Raw genomic sequence first — 20,485 nt, forward strand, 5'->3', positions numbered from 1 at the left:
ACATTAGTGGTGCAAAAAATACAAAGTTCCCATTTAAGTCCAAAGAAAAAAAGTCTTATTTTTATTATTTGAATAAAAACCACATATATACAAGAAGAAACTGGAAAAAAAACTAGTAAAATATAACAAAAAAATAAGCAGTGACATTTTCAGCTCCTTTTCTCTGTCTGGATGATCTCGAGATCTTGGCAGTGTTGGTACAGTGGCTCTGAAGGCTCAATCCACATGGTTTCTGGCAGTTTGTTCAGATTTTCCAGAGGGAATTGAATGAGAGCCGTGTCATTGAACACATCCAGGAAGCGTGGTGAGCAGGGCAGAGACATCTCGTCACACGCACTTATCACCTAAAACAACATCAGAGTCGAGGCCTGTGACCATTTATGGGGGAAAGATTTTAAACTTTTCTGATATTAAAGGCACAGTATGTAAGATATAAATATAAAATTAAAAATATATTAAAATATAAAAGAAAAACACTAAAACAATGTTATATTTTGTTAAAATATCCTAAATGTTTCCAACAACGTTTTAATCCAGAGAAATCAGCTATTTTAACCAGTGTAACTGACCGTGTGATTGAGTCACTTGTCAATTATGTCAAATCCATGCTACTCTTGATTTCCATGATAACACCAAAGATGCTTTCATATGTTATGCGTTTTATTAGACGTGAGCAACTGTTTGAATATATTTATTGACAGAAAACGAATCATTATATAGCTCAACAGGATTAGTCTTAGTTTAAATTTATTGTTTTCTTGATTTACCGCGAGTACTATGTTTGTACCATGCCTCAGAGACGACACTATTTTGTGGCTAACATAGCATAATCAGAAGTATTACTTTATTTGTAGTAACAGTAATACAGCATTTTCTCCACCATACATTATATTCTAAAATGTATTGCATTACCCCACTTTTTTAAAATATGCATAAAGAACAAGGTGAAAGGAGCGACTGTGGAAAGTTACTGGAGCGCGCAGCCGCGCACGTCTCTCACAAGGAACGTCATGGCAGTGATTGACAAACCAGAGGGCCAATCGTTTACGCGATGATCGCCCCAACTCGTGCACAGATGATGTATATTAATATTATTCCTTTCAGTGCACCTAATAAATAGTCTTTTATCAGTTAGTGAAGACAGTTTCTAGTAATATTGCAAAAATGTATTAAACAAAACATCCTCTTTAGCACCTTTTATAACACTTTAATACGCTAACCCATGAACATGATTTCTGCCTGATTCCCATTGGATTACTTTCCAAACATCGTCTATAGATGTGAAGACGACAACTACCCTAATTCTACGCTCATTCGCAGCCTCATCATGTTATGCCTTTGTTATTGTTTGGGTAAAAGCGACCTCTAGTGGTGAAACTTACATACAGTGCCTTTAATATTCTCAATAGAACAAGACATTCAGTAAGAAAAAATTTTAATTTCATTAGACATGGCAATGTAATCGGCAGTCAATTCTCTGCATAATTTTGAAATTCTTTATAAAATGCATGAATTGTAATGTAAGTTAGAAGTCAAGGTTACATTTGAAAGGAAGCTGTAGTCTCTCTCAAACTCTCTCTGAAGCATCCTAAGAAGAAAATTAAACAGACATCATGAATAAGACTAAAAGTTGAATTAAGTTCAACACACAATTTTGCCTTTTCAAAATAAATACTGAGCTTGTAGCAATGTCTTTTTTTTTATGTCAAGTACACTGGGGCTGCAACAACTCATCGATTATTATCGATTACTAAAATAATCAACAACAAATCTGATTATCGATTAGTTGCGTCTGCGCGCTGTGCCCGGGAAACCAGTCATGTTGCTTTACAGTAGTGAATAACCTATTTCCATGGACAAAAACGCATTTGGAAAATAGCAGAGGACACAGAGTGAGCTGCTCCGGTAAAGGTAAATGATACCCAAACATAGATACTTCATATTTATAAGTGCTTCTAACAAAAGCATAAGTATTTACTGCATCTTCCCTTCTCATGCTCTGACAAATTAACATTTTGTTTTTGTTTATTACCATATTTAATTTAGCTAATTGTGTTTTAACCCTTTTTATGCTTATAATATACAGCATAGCCGACATGTATTTGTTTTCATAGGCTTTATATTACACATTGATTGGAGGACACCATTGGGCAGGATGTGGAATAACATTGTTTAAAATTATTTAATGTGTAATACTTTTTAGATTTTTCATCCGATTAATCGAAAAAGTAATTGACAGATTAATAGATTATCAAAATAATCATTAGTTGCAGCCCTAAAGTACACATAGAATTTATTTTATGGTTTTAATTAATGATAATAACCGTTTTGTAGTCTTGTAGTTAGTGATTTAAACTAGATGCAGTATGTGGACAGCCGAACGCCACATTCATATGAGCTTGTCAAACATTTAATTGTAAAAATATATGCATTAACAAAGTTTTCCACTAGACAGAAACATTTATGCTTACATTGGCAAGAGCCTGGTTTGCTGGTAGCTGAAATAGCGCCACTTGTTAATCACATGCTTTTGGTCATGTGTTGTATAACACCAGGCACCTACCTTTCTTGAATGCCATGAAAACTGTTGCCAATTATAATAATTTTTTGCAACGTCTGAGGCATCCAGTTTCTCCACAGCAGGTTGTTATACAGAGCCTTCCCGCAATGCATCAGGTAAAACAGGGTGGGTTGATAAACTGGCCGCTTTCCCTCCTGTTAGGAAAATAATGCTAAAAACTGACAGCAGAACAAATGTATTTTGACAGTCGGTGTGTGCCGCACCTCATTTTCAGTCAGTACGGTGAAGCCGAGCTCTTTGAGAGCATCACACTCTGATGCAGAAAACACCGGATCATACACACTGCAACTGCCCACTGGAATCTGAGAAAGACAGAGTATTTATTGCATTAAAAATACAATGTTTAATTGGACAAGTCATATCATATAAATGAAACATATACCTGGAGCGTCTCTAGAAGCAGTAATAACATTGCAAGCTGGTATCGGGCAGATACACAAGAAGCAAAGTTACCCAAACCATAACACACACAATACTGAAGAGACGTTTTAATCAGCTCTGAAGACCCAGAAGCATTGGAAAGAAGACGCTCGGACAGGAGATCTGGAGGTGGAGATGGGTGGTAATTACAAAATCGTTTTTTATTTGTTTGTTAATTTGTATGGGCCTGCAGTAGTTCACATCACCTCTCCATTCCATCCAGAAGTTTTCTCCTCTCAGTTCATTCCTGTGAAGGAGAAGAACATTTCAGAGAGCTTGCAGACAATATGAACAATACATAATTGCCTTATTTAAAAAAAGTACTGGAAGTGGATGCTAATACCATGGTACTACGGATTGATTACCAGATTAAGGTACTTTCCTATTTACATGGGACTCCAAGGGATTTAAAAGAATACCATGGTGTTATAATGGTAACATGTCTAACAGTGTCACTGCTTGGATTTGACATATAGTGGCAGATAAACTCTCACATTGCGTTTATTATCTTCTGCTTGTCCAGTTTGCAGTCAGACACATGGTGTGAGTCTAGATTTGAAGGATGTTGTCTTCTTCTAGCAGCTCCTTTACGACGCCCTGCTACCTGCCAGTCATCATTACAAGCCATAATAACTAAAAACTCTTTACCAAGAATAAGACAGTTTACGGTCGATATAAATGACTCTCTTATAAACCTATAGCAGCTTAGATGTTCATATTTAAACCATAGACAGTAATTTAAACGACAACCATATGAGTGTTGTTGTGTTACTCTTTAATCGTTCCGGTCGTCCGCTGTTCTCAATATATTCAGTTCCTATGCTTTATGCAACTCATTTTTGTAATAGCACAAGACTTTCTTTCTAAATTTAAGTTGGACATTTCTTCACAATGCACATTCTTTAATTCTAATCTTGAAACAATACCACATTTATTTTATGAATGTGATTATGCAAATGATTTTGGAAAGAAGTAACTTTACTTGGCTTATTTTCTCTGCTTATATAGCAAACTATTTTTGAAATAATTAATGTTCTGTTTTTGATGTGGGAAAGGAGATGGACAATGTGTTGTCTGTGGCCTATTTCATCTTCATAAATGTAAAGTTACTGACATTATGCTTTTTTTGTATTGATCTAAAACTATTTTATGACTCTCTTTGTTCATTGCTCAACAAGAAAGCTGCTAAAACTGCATTATTGCTAAAAAAATTTATGATTTCAGTATAATACCTCCTGTGTATTTCCTGAAAATAAAAGTTTATTATTATTATTATTATTATTTTATATATATTTTGTCTTAGATATTTGATAAATAATTTTTTGCTTGCTTGTTTATACATCTTTTTTTTTGTATTTTGTTTCAAAATCTATTTCATGTATCCCCTGTATGTTTAATAATAATAATAATAATAATAATAATAAAAACTTACTAAGACGCTAATATATATATATATATATATATATATATATATATATATATATATATATATATATATATATATATATATATATATATATATACAGCTATGGAAAAAATTAAGAGACCACTCCAAGTTCAGAAATCAATGTTAAGTGGTCTCTTAATTTTTTCCATAGCTGTATATATATATATATATATATATATATATATATATATATATATATATATATATATATATATATATATATATATATATATATATATATATATATTTTTTTTTTTTTTTTTTTTAATTAAGAGGTACATGTATAGCCTATATACCACTTGTGACATTAATATTCTTTTAAAATACAAATTTTACTAATGCTTATTATTAATTAATCTTAATATAATATATGTAGTATATCGGTGTATTCGTGTAAGTATTTATACACACATCGACTACTTTCTGTTCTTGTTTGTATAGTATTTATGGTCTAATTTATTGTAAATTTAAATAAATAAATAATTTTTTTTTTTGTAAATTTATTGTAACTTGAACTGTGTCCTGCACCGTGATATTATATTATATTATATTATATTATATTATATTATATTATATTATATTATATTATATTATATTATATTATATTATATTATATTATATTATATTATATTATATTATATTAAACCCAATAAAATCCTAAATAAACTTTAGATCAGTAGCACGCGCTTGGTTTGTCGGACACTAGATGGCGCGTGCTCGCTTCTTTCCCGCTCTCAAGCACTGAGGAAAAACTGTTTATAGTTTTTATTCTCCAAATTCACAATATTTCCTGTCAGAATTTCTGCTTTTATCTGAATAATGAGAATAGATAGTTTAGCGCCTAATCTTCTTGCGTCAAATACTGAACGAAGGAAAATAAAATGAAGTGTATCATTGAAGGCAATGGCATTAAAGGTATGCCATATATTTAAGTTACTCAATATTATCGAAATAAAACGTCCCTCTCCGCGTTTCAGTTGTTAACAAATGTCTTTGTTTACTGTTTTTAGTCTTTGGAAAAGCAGTTCATGCTCTGTCAAGAATTGGTGAAGAAATATGGTTGGATCCACTGGAGGAAGGAGTAAGTTATGTCTGATAAATATCTCAAAATCTAGTGAGCTGCCTTATTAGACATTAACCTGTTATGGTGATTTTCAAAATAAATTACATTTTCATACTCATAAGGCGTGTTCAGACCTTTATTTGATGAACAGGAATAATCATTAAAGATTGTTTGAAACATGTTTGTTTTCATGCCAAGAGTTCAAAAGATAACATCCATTCAATTTGTTTGAGAAAAAAAGGTCTAAAAATGTTTTTAATAGAAAAAAAAAAATACATTTATGATTGTGGCTTTGATCTATAACCCACATACATGTTGTTTTTATGTTTATTAGAGGCTGAATTCATATCAAATTCTGCCAAACTTCGCATGCTACTTCTATATAGGATGTCTACTTCATAAATAGTATGAAAATAATGGAAATATATGGTTTGAGTGATCTGAACCATATATTTCCATTATTTTCATACTATTTATGGAAATGGATTTATGCATTACTAATGATAACTACTGAGACCTTATTGTAACGTGTTTCTTACCTATTTATTTTGTCTGCCATTTCAAATTTTCCCTCTGTCTGTCTCTCTCATCTACAGTTGGCTGTAAGGACAGTAAACTCATCTCAATCGGCCTATGCCTGTTTCTTCTTCACTCCTCTGTTCTTCCAGCAGTATATTCCAGACCCAGACACCCAGAAAGACTGTGAAGCAGTAAAATGCAAACTAAACACGAAGGTACTAAACATTCATTTTGTTTTAAGTCTCAAAGATCCAGTCAATGTCATTATTACTGTACAACTTTTGTGAGCAAAAAAAACAAACAAACATTATATGGTATATTATTTAATAACATGTTTTAATTTAAAATAAATGATTTGTATAGAACCTGTGATATTAATACCCAGTGCCTTAACTCATAATCATCAGTATTATTCATGCACAGTATTTACTGATTATTGTATGCTTTAAAAAAATTATTTTCAGTGCGTTCTTCCCCTGTTTCGCTGTGTTTCGTGGAGAGAGCGAAGTGTGGACAGATGTGAGATAACCATCAAAATCCCAGACAGCAGGGTGATATTTCAGTTTCACTGTAGACACGGTTAGTTCATTTGCATGTTGAAACTGGTAATGCGTTGACAGAGGGAGGAACAGATTGATGTTGGCGGTTGTAATCACAGGGTGACAGCACATTTCACTGTACTCTCTTCTGTGATGATGAGATGCTAGAAATAATTTCCATATTGCATAATTCATCACAACTTATCACATTTGTTCTAATCAAGATGTTGGCACTTGTGTGTTTTAGGAATAACTAAGACCCATAATTTGGGGTATCAGGAATGTGAAGCTTTGCAGGCCGTGTTCCCAGCTCACCTCTGTCCAAATGTCCTGAAGTCCCACTCCAAGTAAACACACACACACATACACAATCCAGCAATAAAGGGTTAGTTCACCCAAAAATGAAAATAATGTCATTTATTACTCACCCTCATGTCGTTTTACACCCGTAAGACCTTTGCTCATCTTCAGAACACAAATTAAGATATTTTTGATGAAATCAAAAGGTCAGTGAGGCCTATATTGCCAGCAATGTCACCAAACCTCTCAAGATCCAGAAAGATACTAAAGACATATTTAAATCAGTTCATGTGACTACAGTGGTTCAACCTTAATATTATAAAGCAATGAGGATACTTTTTGTGTGCCAAAAAAGCAAAATAACTTCTTTTCAACAATATCTAAAACACTGCTTTGAAGCTTTACAAATCTTTTGTTTCGAATCAGTGATTCGGATTGCCTATGAAACTGGCAAACTGATGAAATCACAAGACTTTGGGGCTCCGAACAACTGATTCGAAACAAAAGATTCATAAAGCTTTGAAGCAGTGTTTTGAAATCGGCCTTCACTAGATATTGTTGAAAAGTCGTTATTTAGTTTTTTTGGTGCACAAAAAGTATTCTCGTCACTTTATAATATTAAAGGATTAGTCCACTTTCAAATTAAAATTTCCTGGTATTTTACTCACCCCCATGTCATCCAAGATGTTCATGTCTTTCTTCAGACGAAAAAAAATTAAGGTTTTTGATGAAAACGTTGCAGGATTATTCTCCTTATAGTGGACTTCAATGGTCTCTCCAAACGGTTGAAGGTCAAAATGACAGTTTCAGTGCAGCTTCAAAGGGCTTTAAATGATACCAGACGAGGAATAAGGGTCTTATTTAGCGAAACAATCGTCCATTTTATAAAAAAAATACAACTGTATATGCTTTATAAACACAAATGATCTCCTGCAAGTGCTTCTGTTTTCCGTATTCTTCAAAAAGCTTATGCTGTATGTCCTACGCCTTCCCTATTCTACTTATGGAACAAACGCGGCGCCAGTTCCATTTTATCCGTAAGTAGAATAGGGAAGGCCGTTTGGAGACCACTGAAGTCCACTATAAGGAGAATAATCCTGGAATGTTTTCATCAAAAACCTTAATTTCTTTTCGACTGAAGAAAGAAAGACATGAACATCTTGGATGACATGGGGGTGAGTAAATGATCAGGAAATTTTCATTCAGAAGTGAACTAATCCTTTAAGGTTGAACCACTGAACTCACATGAACTGTTTTAAAATATGTTTGAGTACCTTTTTGGACATTCGGTGGTAGGTTCGGTGACATTGCTGGCAATAGAGGCCTCACTGAGCCATCGGATTAAATAAAAAATATCTTAATTTGTGTTCTGAAGATGAATGAAGGTCTTATGTGTGTAGAACGACATGAGGGTGAGTAATAAATGACAGAATTTTCATTTTTGGGTGAACTAACACTTTAATTTTTTCTGCATTTTTTTCAAAAAAGGGTTGCAGTTGTTGATGCTGTTGGTTTTCAGTTTCACTGGTAACACTTTACAGCATGGTTCTATTTGTAAACATTAGTTAACTACATTAGTTTACATGACCTAACAATAAAAACACTTCTGAAGCATTTGTAATGTTTAATTTCAACATTTGCTAATGCATTACTAAAATCTAAAGTTGTATTTGTTAGTATTATTATTTAATGTAAAGCTAATATAAACTAACAATGAGCAGTTGTATTTTTCTTAACTAACATTAACAAATACTGTAACAAAAGTATTGCTCATTGTTCTTTAATGTTAGCTAATGCTTTAACAAACATTAACTAATAAGACCTTATTGTAAACTGTTACCATTTAATTTTTAGTAGGACAGTCCAAATCATAAGTTGACTTCAAACCAGTTTTGTTTCTGTGTCAGACTTTTAGGTGACATTGTGGTGCATTTCCCGATTTCACAAGAAGAGGTCACTCTTTCCATTTCCTCTCTTAAAGTAGCATTGAAGACCTTTTATGAGGAAGAAAATAGTAAGGCTGTGTTTATAATAGTATACTTCCATGTTGTATTCTTACTATTCTTTCAGTATGTTACATTAATGAGTGAACAAATTTTCTTTATGCATATAATATATATGCATACTATTTTATGAACATATATTTAACAGGTACCTTTCATCTCCAGTGTGATAAATAAATTTGGTGATTTTAATGTATTTTTTGATGCATTAGAATATAATTACAATTATATGAATATATTTTTTAAACATTTAATTTATATATATTACACCAAATGAAATTAAAATAACCATTTTATTCCAAATATGTTAACTGGATGACATTCACTAAAGTAAATGTGCAGTGTTTTTCATTGCTTCTCTTACTATTTGTTGGAGAGGAAAGTAATTTACATTAAGAATAATAATTTACATAAGTAATTTACATTTTGTTAAGTGATAGTTTGCCTCAATTTTTCAGCTCTATGCTTGCTTTTTTAACTTCTCTTGTAAATTATACTATCTCTGTCTGCTCCATTTGGTTGATCATGTGTTGTATACTGACTGTATACTTGTATTTATTTGTGTTCATGTTATTTATCAACTTTACGTAAAGCACCCTTGGGTCATTAAAAAGTGCTTTAAATATAACACATATTATTATAAATTCAGATCTGCATGTAATACTCAGATGTTGAACATTGAGGTCCTGCATTAATTAGATCTTGTTTGTTTGATATCAGGTTGTATTAAAGGCATGAACACAGAGCTGATGCTGCACCCAGACGAGTTTGACTATTTTCAGGTTGGAGAGGATTCAGCTGTGACCTTCTGCCTAAAAGAACTGAGGGTGAGTGTCCAGCACAACATGTTTTACCGCGTAAATACTCAGGATATGTGTAGAGTTGAGGTGTTTGTGTCCCCATGTGGGAATGTTTTATTTGATCAGTACATGAGGATCTTTCCATGTTCGTTTTTATTGCCACTTATTTCTGTCCTGCGATGTAGTCGCTGTGCGATCATATTCACTCAGGCGAGTTCAGAGAAAGTGTGTCATGCATGTGAACTGAACGACTCCAATGTTCTTTTAAAGGGGACTTGTCTACTAGAATAGGTTTTCATGCTTCAAAAAATTTTTTTTTTTTTTTTTTTTACATGATTTACATTGTTGCAGCTCTTCTCTTCTCAGTCTGTCAGTAACGCTCTGTTTAGTTCCTGTCCCTATGAAGTCCCTCCTTCCAAAAATCACAGTGTGCTCTGATTGGTCGGCTGGATCAGTGTGTTGTGATTGGTCAACCACTTTGAGTGTGTTTCGGAAATGTCATATCCCTTACCACAGTGGTTCCCAACATTTTTTAGGCCAAGGCCCACCCCATGTCAACCCCATGTTATTAGTTAGAAGAAACTCAAGATAGATTTAAACCTTTAGTTATTTTTGCAAACATACTTTGCAGACATTCTTTACAACTTAAAAGTACTTACTTTGCACAGTAACTTAAATAAGCACAAGTCAACCTGCCATACCAAACAAGACCACAGGGAGATACCAAAGGACTGAATTTAAAAAACTATGCGGATCCATTCAAAATTATTGACATATAACACATATAACACCACTGATCCTCTCAAACTTCTCCAAAACACGCTTGTTCGGCGAGCATACGTTATAAAACACTCACAGTACATTGATTTGGAAAACTGTATGGATATATTGAACTGTGTTCATGCAGAATTACGATGTTATAGCAATCAGTGAGTCGAGAGCGCACATATGCACGGTTTGTTTGCGCATCAATAATTGTACAAACAAACTGTGCATTCCTAATGTACGACTGCTGTATGTCACTGTAATCGTCTTTACCTTCATTACTATCATCATCCATCAAAACCTTTTTAGCGACACTGAGAGAGTTTGCGGTTTCAGCCAACGTTCAGACTGTATTTCAAAGCAACATGAAGAGAAACGACCTGGGCTGAACCGAAACAATCACAGAATACGTATGAGAGATGTGGTGCCTTGTTTTAAATGTATTTTTTTTATTCATTTAATTTAATGTATTAAATGTAATGTATTAATAATTGAATTAAGGAATTATCGTAATATATTTAAATTAATTTTAATTTATCTCGCGGCCCACCTGGAGGATCACTGCGGCCCCATAGTGGGAACCACTGCCTTAACATATCCTATTATGAGTTGCATTACTAATGCAATTATCCTATGAGTTGCATTACTAATGCAACTCAACCAGGCCCCTCCCCTTTATTTTGCAGGAATTATTTAAATGAGGAATATTGTGACATGTTCGTTACTCAAGACTACAATGGAGGCATTTCAGGGAGTTCAGAAACAGTGACACATAGATACAGAGAATGACTCCCACTGGAGTGACTTAGTGCTTCGTAATGTTGCAGACCTTTTTCATGCTTAGACAGCAACATTACACACTAGTTAAGAAAGTTGAAAAAGGTCCCTTTAATTTTTAACCCTTTTGTGGTAATCTGCATTAATCAACAATATTACATTTTTCAAAAAAATTGCATTAGTTGAATGGTTGGATTGCACACTTCTAAAAAAATACTAAATGTTTCCAAAAAACCATGGAACCACAATCATGTTCGATGAGCACTGCTGTGATTTTGGAATTGTAATGTATCCAAGATAAACTATAAACACAAGTCCATGTTGTATTCTCTAGCTCAACCTTTGACCCTGTTTTCCAGGGAGATCTAGTGGCACTGGCTTATGCATCTATAGTACAGACCCTTTTTACGGACGTGCTTTGGCTGTATGTCAATGGTGTAACTTCTTGGCAGACCACAGTGTATTTGTGTCAGTCATTGATGCAGTGGGGCAGATGCTTGGATTTTAACCAGATAACCTGTCACAATGAGTTACAGCACTGGACAGCACACTCTGGTCTGGACACACATGACTGACCTTCTCCTCATGCAGTCTTAATCGGGGTCAAATACATCTGTACAGATCAGTGTGTCCCTTGTGTATAAAACGCTTTACGAATCTGTTTTGGCAGGTCTTAATTCTTTAGAATTGAGCATGGCTGTCTTTGATGATCTTTGAAAAAAAAAAAAAAAAAATAATTAATATAATTATATTTATATTATTTTAATAATTAATGATATATATATATATATATATATATATATATATATATATATATATATATATATATATATATATATATATATATATATATATATATGTATGTATTAGTTAATATATATATAATGAAAATAATGATTTATTGTTAAATTGCTTTTAGGGGCTGCTGTCCTTTGCTGAGTCTTATGGTCTACCAGTATCTTGCCACTTTGGTGTAGCTGGACAGTAAGTTTTTTTTTTTTTTTTCAATACTAAACCCACATATATTCAGCATAAAGTCATACGTTTAGCTGCACAATACATAACCAACTATACCTCTTAGTTAAATGATTCTGAACTTTTTCAGGCCTGTATCCTTCACTGTAAAAGACATGACGCTGGAGGCCCATGTTGTATTGTCCACTTTAACGGATCCAGACCATGAAAGCCCATCTCAATCTGCACCTGGGTATTTCATTTTAACCCACATATATTCACATGACTAAACTGTACGTTCAAAACTGACTTTGTATTTTCATGATGGACAAATGTTCTTAAAGGAACATTTCACACATAAATTCGAATTTTTTCTGTGAAACAGATTGTAAATTTGTTTTTAAGAAGACCCTGGCTGCTCTTTTCAATAATATAATTTATGTATTTGGAAGCTAGATGATAGCTTTGTGTGATAGTTTTTGTGTTCCACAGAGGGAAGCCATATGGGCACAACATGAGGCTGAGTGATAGAATTTGCATTTTTGTGTGAAATATTAATTTAAATAGCAGCTAATCCATTTTATTTTTCCCAAATAGACACAATATTCCACCCTGTAACCTTGTTTTATATAGTCATATAGTTCATATAGTTTTCTCTTTCCTGTAATTTAAAATTAGTACAATGCAAAACCACTGCACCAAGAGGGCGCCGAGTTCAGTGACACTTTAGTGCTCTAATCTACCTCGTCTTACCTATATAGAGCTAGAGCTGTGACATGCTGGCCCTATCTCTAATCTATCACAGTAACTCATCCAGTCTAGTCAGTGATGTCACTGAAGCTGCCCCACCTCCTCGTAGAGTTTGTGTTTGTATCATCAGTGTCAGTGACTCAAGCAGAAACAAACAACTGGGTCAACTGTTGTGTGCACCTTACGTCACTGCTGACTGTTTAAACAGCCAGCCTGCAATAATTCATGCTAGTGAAAGTATAAATAAATAACTAATTTTGATTTTTTTATCTCTTGATTTTAAAAGGGCAAAGGGTTTATTTGCATAGACGTCAGTGTTTAAAGTGTAAAGTCAAAGTCTATCATCCAACAACAAGGCCATTTATGTTGATTGTTTGGCTTAAAGTGATTAATCATTTGATTACTTAAATAAATGATATAACAAAAATGTATATTATATCATTATATCATATTATATAATCATATCAATAAATAATATATTAAAATATATTATTAATAATATATTAAGCCAAACAATCAACATAAATGGCCTTGTTGTTGGATGATAGACTTTGACTTTACACTTTAAACACTGACGTCTATGCAAATAAACCCTTTGCCCTTTTAAAATCAAGAGATAAAAAAATCAAAATTAGTTATTTATTTATACTTTCACTAGCATGAATTATTGCAGGCTGGCTGTTTAAACAGTCAGCAGTGACGTAAGGTGCACACAACATATATACAGCTATGGAAAAAATTAAGAGACCACTTAACATTGATTTCTGAACTTGAAGTGGTCTCTTAATTTTTTCCATAGCTGTATATATATATATATATATATATATATATATATATATATATATATATATATATATATATATATATATATATATATATATATATATATTAGGGATGTCCAGATCCGATCACATGATCGGAAATCGGGCCCGATCATGTGGTTTCAGACTCGATCGGAATCGGACATTACCTCCCGATCAGGACTCGGATATATATGTATTAGGGGTGCAACGGTTCTCTGTAAAAAATCGAACCATACGGTTCTCCACTTACGGACCGCACTTGCACTGCGGTCCATCTCGAATGACGACGCATCTATTGGTTAATATGGTTTGTTTAAAATAGCAACGTGGAATACAGACAGAGTTCAGATAATGTATGTTTCAGTCGATGGATGCGCAAAACGTTACAACAACGATAATCAGAAAGCGTGGACAAAACAGTCACTCTTTGTAAACTGTTAACTGCGAGTGCCGTCTGCTCTAATGTCCAGTCATTTACGCCGTCATCACCCGGGTGTTGACACACGTTGCACACGTTGCTGTCTGTATTTAAACTAACTCGTTTAAGCCTTGCTGATTTAAACCTTAAAGAACAAGACGCGAAAGAGAACTCGCACGCCTTGTGAGAAGATTTCTGTGCGCTCATCCGAAGCGCGCACACGCTTATTCCAGTCAGCGCGCAAATACTGAGTTCTCTTTCACGCCTTGCGCTTCGGCGGCCACATTCATACAAAAATTATGTCAACATGCCCGTCCTAGCGAGTATCCTAGCAAACATAGTCGGTTATGTCTTAAGTGAACGTATATTAGCCGAGAAAGACAGCGCATGTGGAACAGTAGGCTATATGTACTGGATCGTGCATGTCTTAAAGGGAAAACAACTATTCCTGCTGCCTGTATTTAATGTTAAATCAAACAACAAATAACAAAGAAATTACTCACTGCTCTTGACTGAATAGTTTTTGTAACTTCAATAATGATTAATCTTTATTTATTTTATACAGTAAAGATAATATGCAGTGATATTTTATATTTGATTACTATTTGAAAACCGAATACCTGAAAAACCTGAAAAGCACTGTTCCTGGATCTGTTTTTTTGCTCTTCTTTATTCTTTTTTATGTAGGCTATTAAGTATCAGATCGGGACTCGGTATCGGCAGATACTCAAAATCAAATGACTCGGACTCTGACTCGAGGGCAAAAAAACGTGATCGGGACATCCCTAATATATATATATATATATATATATATATATATATATATATATATATATATATATATATATATATATATACAGTGCTTAAAGGGTTAGTTCACTCAAAAATGAAAATAATGTCATTTATTACTCACCCTCATGCTGTTCCACACCTTTAAGACCTTTGTTCATCTTCGGAACACAAATTAAGAAATTTTTGTTGAAATCCGATGGCTCCGTGAAGCCTCCATAGCCAGCAATGACATTTCCTCTCTCAAGATCCATTAATATACTAAAAACATATTTAAATCAGTTCATGTGAGTTCAGTGGTTCAATATTAATTGAAGGTTTGGAGCATAATGAATCAGAGTATCGAATCATGATTTGGATCGTGTGTCAAACCGCCAAACTGCTGAAATCACGTGACTTTGGAGCTCCGAACAGCAGATTCGATATACTGATTCATTTGTGCTCCAAAGCTTCCTGAAGCAGTGTTTTGAAATCACCCATCACTATATAAGTCGTTATTTCGTTTTTTTGCCGCACCAAAAATATTCTCGTCGCTTTATAATATTAATATTGAACCACTGTACTCACATGAACTGATTTAAATATGTTTTTAGTACCTTTATGGATCTTGAGAGAGGAAATGTCATTGCTCCATATGCAGGCCTTCGGATTTCAACAAAAATATCTCAATTTGCGTTCCACAGATTAACGAAGGTCTTACGGGTGGAACGGTATGAGGGTGAGTAATAAATGGCAGAATTTTCATTTTTGGGTGAACTAACACTTTAACAAATTTATTAGACCACCTGTCATTATAAAGAGAAAACAAATATTCAAAAACTTGTTTAAAACAAACAAACAGAAATTATTGTCATTTATTAGGCAAATAACAAACTGTAACTACTAAAAATCTTTATTCAGACATAATAACCAAACAAATTAATTATTGCTGGCATTGTTTTTATGTACTTTTCCACAGTCTCTTTTGTTATTGACCTCCAAATAGTTTCTATTTGTTCTCAAAGACTTGCTTTTGATGAAACTTTTGTACGATCTATCTTTGAATCCATGAAATCACAACAATAATTATATTTTAGCATTAGAAACACTACTGTGACTAAAGAGCTGGTGACTAAACATACTGGTTTGGATTAACCATTACAGAAACATAAAAACTGTGTGGTAAATATATAAAATAAATAATAAATATAATCAAATATAATAAATAAATTATATAAAATATAATTTTGCAGTATATGCAACTATATAACACAAAAACACTCATAAGATCAGATTAAATTGGGCCAGCCTGCTCAATGACTGTTCTGAGGATAAACTTACACTTATTTATTTATTTAGTAGATGCAGCTTACAAATGAGGAGAAACACAAGGGATTGATCACGAGGAGATGATTTTTAAAGGAACAGTTCACCCAAGGATTAGTTTGTTGTTCCAAACCCATATGACTTTCTTCCATGAACCACAAAAGGCCACTCTTTTACATATAATGGAATGAAATGAGGAAACTTTTAAGCTTTTAAGCTCAAAATGACACCATCATTATTTGAATTGATGCTGAGAGCAGAGAGAAAGACACTCATACAAGTTTGGAAACAACATGAGGTTAAGTAAAAAATGACAGAATTTTCAATTTGATTACATGAGATCATTTTACTAAATAGTCCCCAAATTCCCTCTAAGTGGAATAGATAAACAGATCCTGAGTAAGTTGAAACAGTTGTTCTAGTTGCTCTCGCATGCAATGGAACATTTGTCCCGTGTCCCTAAGAGGTACAGAGCCAAAATGAACATAGTATAGCCCTGCCACATAGGGAGCAATTCACATATTTAGAGGCATGCATTCATCTTTCCTTCACACACCCTCCCCCACTGTCACTGTGTTCGTCCCCTCTCTCTGCTGTCCCTCACACATTCCTGCACGTGTTTCGCCACCCATAGCACTTACATCACTCAGGCTTTGCTGCAAACTCTTGACTTACAGGCACACATAAAAATGTTTTACACCTATTGCAAATAAATAGCATGTTTGTGAATTATGTCTGAGATAATGGGTTATTATAGTTAACTAAAACTAAAACCATAAAAAAGTGTCTCTTGAAATAAAATAAACTTTAATTAAAATAAAATAAAAATTAAAAAAAGATTACTAAAATTTAAACAAAAATTAAAATGAAAAATACAGATATTAAAACAAATTCAAAATACTCAAAAAAAAAAAAGTATCTCAATGAAATATTAAAATAAAACATATACACTCACATAACATGAAAAAATTTGTCATTTCAGAGAAAATAAGTTTTATTAAAGAAATTCTTTCATCACAGGGGTCTTGCAGTTCAACCATGTAAATAAACATCAACAAACTTCAAAGAGTCAATTTGATGTGCTTTACAGCACATTAACCTCATGCTCCAGAGCTGGTGGGGGCAGCAGAGAGTCTTATTCTGTTGAATTGCTTGTTTAGAAAAAATGAAAAAGAAACAAAAACAATGAATTACTCAGGCATGTTTAAATGATTAAAATAGTTTTAGCAAAAACAAACAGCAGTCTGTGTGTTCTAGGGATGACTGTTCTGTCACCATCCCCAAGACCTCCACAGTCGAAATCTCCACAAGTGAAGGCCCCATGGAGGCTGAGGTGTGCATTGCTGATGGGGAACGTGTGGCTTCCAGCCAGGGAAGTGAAGTGTTCCATCCAGCCCTTCATATGAGGAAGATGATTCAGCTTCATGCACCTGGAGAGATCCTGCCAAGACCCAGTTTGGCACCTGAATCAGCTTTGACTACACCAATAACACCAGCCACATTTAAGGTTAGAGTCTTCTATCAGACAAACAATAAATTGCATTGTGGCATATCAAGTTAATAGCAAATTTTTCGAATTCAAAATTTGAATGCACCACCAGTCAAAAGTATTAGAATTTTCCACATTTTAAAATAATAGCAAAATCTTCAAATCTGAGTTGAAAAAACACAAATGGAAGTATGAAAATTGTGTAGTGACCAACACAATTTTTTCCTTTGCACCCCTCTCCAACTCGTTTTTTAATGAAACTTTTATACAATATATAAATATGTTTTTGCTTGCATATGTGTTTTTTGCTGAGTATCATATCTTATTCATTAGGCATATAGTCTGATATAGAGAAAATATGGAGCTCAGACTCGAGGAGGAAAAACACCCGTTTTATTCAGAGGCCAAAACCGAGAAAAAAATATAAAATTTGGTGCAGATGCTGATATTTATACGGCCAAAACATAAGATGAAATTCTGATAGCTTGTGATGTAAATCAGTGAGATCTTTATAACAGTATAGCAGACTACTGACATATAATGCATATAAATATCAGTTATCTGCCAATAATATGTTTTAGAAAGATAATATTTAAATGCTTAGTTTTATGATCAAATCTCTAGTTTTTTTCATGGGCAAAACATAATGTAATGCAATACAATGATGATTGAGAGATGAACAAATAAACCTTCCTCAAAAACCTAATAATCGTATTTGATGCTCACATTTTAACATGGTTTTTCTCAAAGATGATGTATGGATAATCAAGTAATCCTAAATTGCTTCAAGTGTTCATCTTGAAATATTACTAACAATATAAAAGTTATTCTTATGTAAAGATTTCACAGCAAAACAAAATTGATCATTTAGAGACATTAGGAATTTGGCTTTATATGGTAAATAAAATAGCAATTTTGTCAAGATGTTAATGTTTGTCTACAAAACTAATTTCAGGTAAAAAGCACAAGTATTTAGATCAAACAGTTTGTAAGATTCAGTCAGTCAAGTGTGTCCAAACCAAAAGTCTTTTTAGGGACAGTTATTTATATTTTGCTTTACATGTATGTAACTGAGGGATACAAAATACACCAATTTTGTAGAATGACCAAGCTACAAAATTCCTCAGTTTGCATTTACAACTCGAGGGTCTCATTTTAGATCCGCTCCCTGCTCTTTGGCGCTGTACTCAGTGATGGAGGGGACGGTAACACTGCAGATTTGCCCAGCCTGGTTTGTGGCAGTGACACAGAGGAGGACGGAGGATCAGAGGAGGGACACAGGTAACACCGTAAGATAATCTGAAGAAGGTAACACTGCTGCGAGAATGCACGGACGTTACTGGATGATGTAGCCTACATAAACTCAGTACATTTTAAAGACAAAACTGCATATTTTCTGCATCTTTTACAAAGAGTTTGGATCGTTTTAAAGGTTAACATATATATTAAATTGGAAGGGTTTCCTTAAATACAGCCGTCAAGGCTATTACTAGTCTTTTAATCCTTGTTAGTGCACATCTTGTATTATTTTATTAATGTAAAAAATATGTAAGCTAGTTTTTGGTTTTGTTTCTGTTCTTGCATGAACAACTTTGTAATGTATAATACATATTTTGTGTGTTCAAACTGTTCAAACTATATGACAACAGTAAAGTTTAAAAGAATCAGAGAGGCCAAGTGGGGAAAGATTCACTTTCTGTTGCAGAGCTGAGGAATGTCTACCTAAACACAAAGTTCAGATAAGTTCGATCACCGTGGAGAAGATGACTCAAAACTTCAAACAAACACATTCTCAAGGATTGAAGGACTCCATGTTCTTTGTGTCCACCGATGAGTCAGAGGAAGATTTGACTCACTGCTTTAAAATGCTGCTTAAAAAACATTATTATATAAGCCTGCAACTATTACTGCTATTGCAAACATACCTCGCCACATTATACAGAGGAAGCCTTGTGTTTTCTGTTGAATTAAAAAAATATGTTCAGGAGAAGCTTAATCTGGTCTACTGGGCAAAACAGAATAACTTAATTTCGATCCCTGTTAAAGGCGTTTTGTCATTTGAGCTTCAAATGTGACGGTTCAATCGATCACTATTGCATTAGTTCTCATGCTCATGTCTGAGTCACAACCATTACTACTGGTTTTGTTGACTAACAAATTTAATCTCCAAACACTTAATGCTGATGTAATGTGTGATATTTCATGCAATTTAAATCTAAATTAAGCACAAAGTGTAGGAACATTTGCAGTTACACTAAACTACAAAATGCAAAGACATAGAAGCCTTTAATTTGAAGTGTGTCATTTTAGACAATCTACAAATAGATCACATATAGCTGACTTATTGAACATTAAAAAAAATACACACTTCTGCTTTAACAAACATTAAATCTCTACAGAACTAGATCAAGAAAAAAGATACAGCTACTTTCTGCAGGTGGCCTTGAAGATTCATCCGATGGTGTGTAATCCAGTTAATTCATCAGGGTGCAAATGGCTTGTGTGATTAGAATAGCTACATAGCTGAAATAAGCATTTGTGTGGGTGGAAGACATCGGTCTCCTGCAGTGTAACATGCTACACTTCATCTAAGACTATTATTATATTCTTGTATAATTATTATACATGCTGCTTTTATGAATGGCTCATTAATAAGAGATTACATGCAGTATTTGCTTTTTAAAAATTCATTTGTCACATCGCAATACCTTTAAGTGAACTACAAATAAAGCTAAAATGACATGTAGAAACCACCCAGCTCTG

General features: G+C 33.6%; 2 protein-coding genes across 2 annotated transcripts; one reads left to right on the forward strand and one right to left on the reverse strand.

Moving 5' to 3' along the window:
• Positions 1-48: 48 nt before the first annotated feature.
• Positions 49-3,771, reverse strand: srrd (SRR1 domain containing). Its single transcript, XM_067393493.1, has 7 exons — positions 3,496-3,771; positions 3,208-3,248; positions 2,964-3,124; positions 2,785-2,883; positions 2,564-2,715; positions 1,543-1,588; positions 49-344 (listed from the first exon to the last, which is right to left on the reverse strand). Exons 1-7 carry the CDS (start codon positions 3,627-3,629, stop codon positions 150-152), a joined length of 828 nt encoding a protein of 275 aa, XP_067249594.1. The 5' UTR covers positions 3,630-3,771; the 3' UTR covers positions 49-149.
• A 1,558-nt stretch (positions 3,772-5,329) lies between these two features.
• On the forward strand, positions 5,330-19,595 carry rad9b (RAD9 checkpoint clamp component B). Its single transcript, XM_067393494.1, has 11 exons — positions 5,330-5,363; positions 5,459-5,529; positions 6,108-6,245; positions 6,495-6,609; positions 6,817-6,916; positions 8,777-8,883; positions 9,593-9,699; positions 12,134-12,198; positions 12,320-12,421; positions 17,491-17,740; positions 18,882-19,595. The coding sequence occupies exons 1-11, from the start codon at positions 5,330-5,332 to the stop codon at positions 19,005-19,007; spliced, it is 1,215 nt and encodes a 404-aa protein (XP_067249595.1). The 3' UTR covers positions 19,008-19,595.
• The last annotated feature ends 890 nt before the right edge of the window (positions 19,596-20,485 follow it).

This window comes from Chanodichthys erythropterus, chromosome 9, assembly GCF_024489055.1.
Source record: "Chanodichthys erythropterus isolate Z2021 chromosome 9, ASM2448905v1, whole genome shotgun sequence".
In the NCBI taxonomy this organism is placed as follows: Eukaryota; Metazoa; Chordata; class Actinopteri; order Cypriniformes; family Xenocyprididae; genus Chanodichthys; species Chanodichthys erythropterus.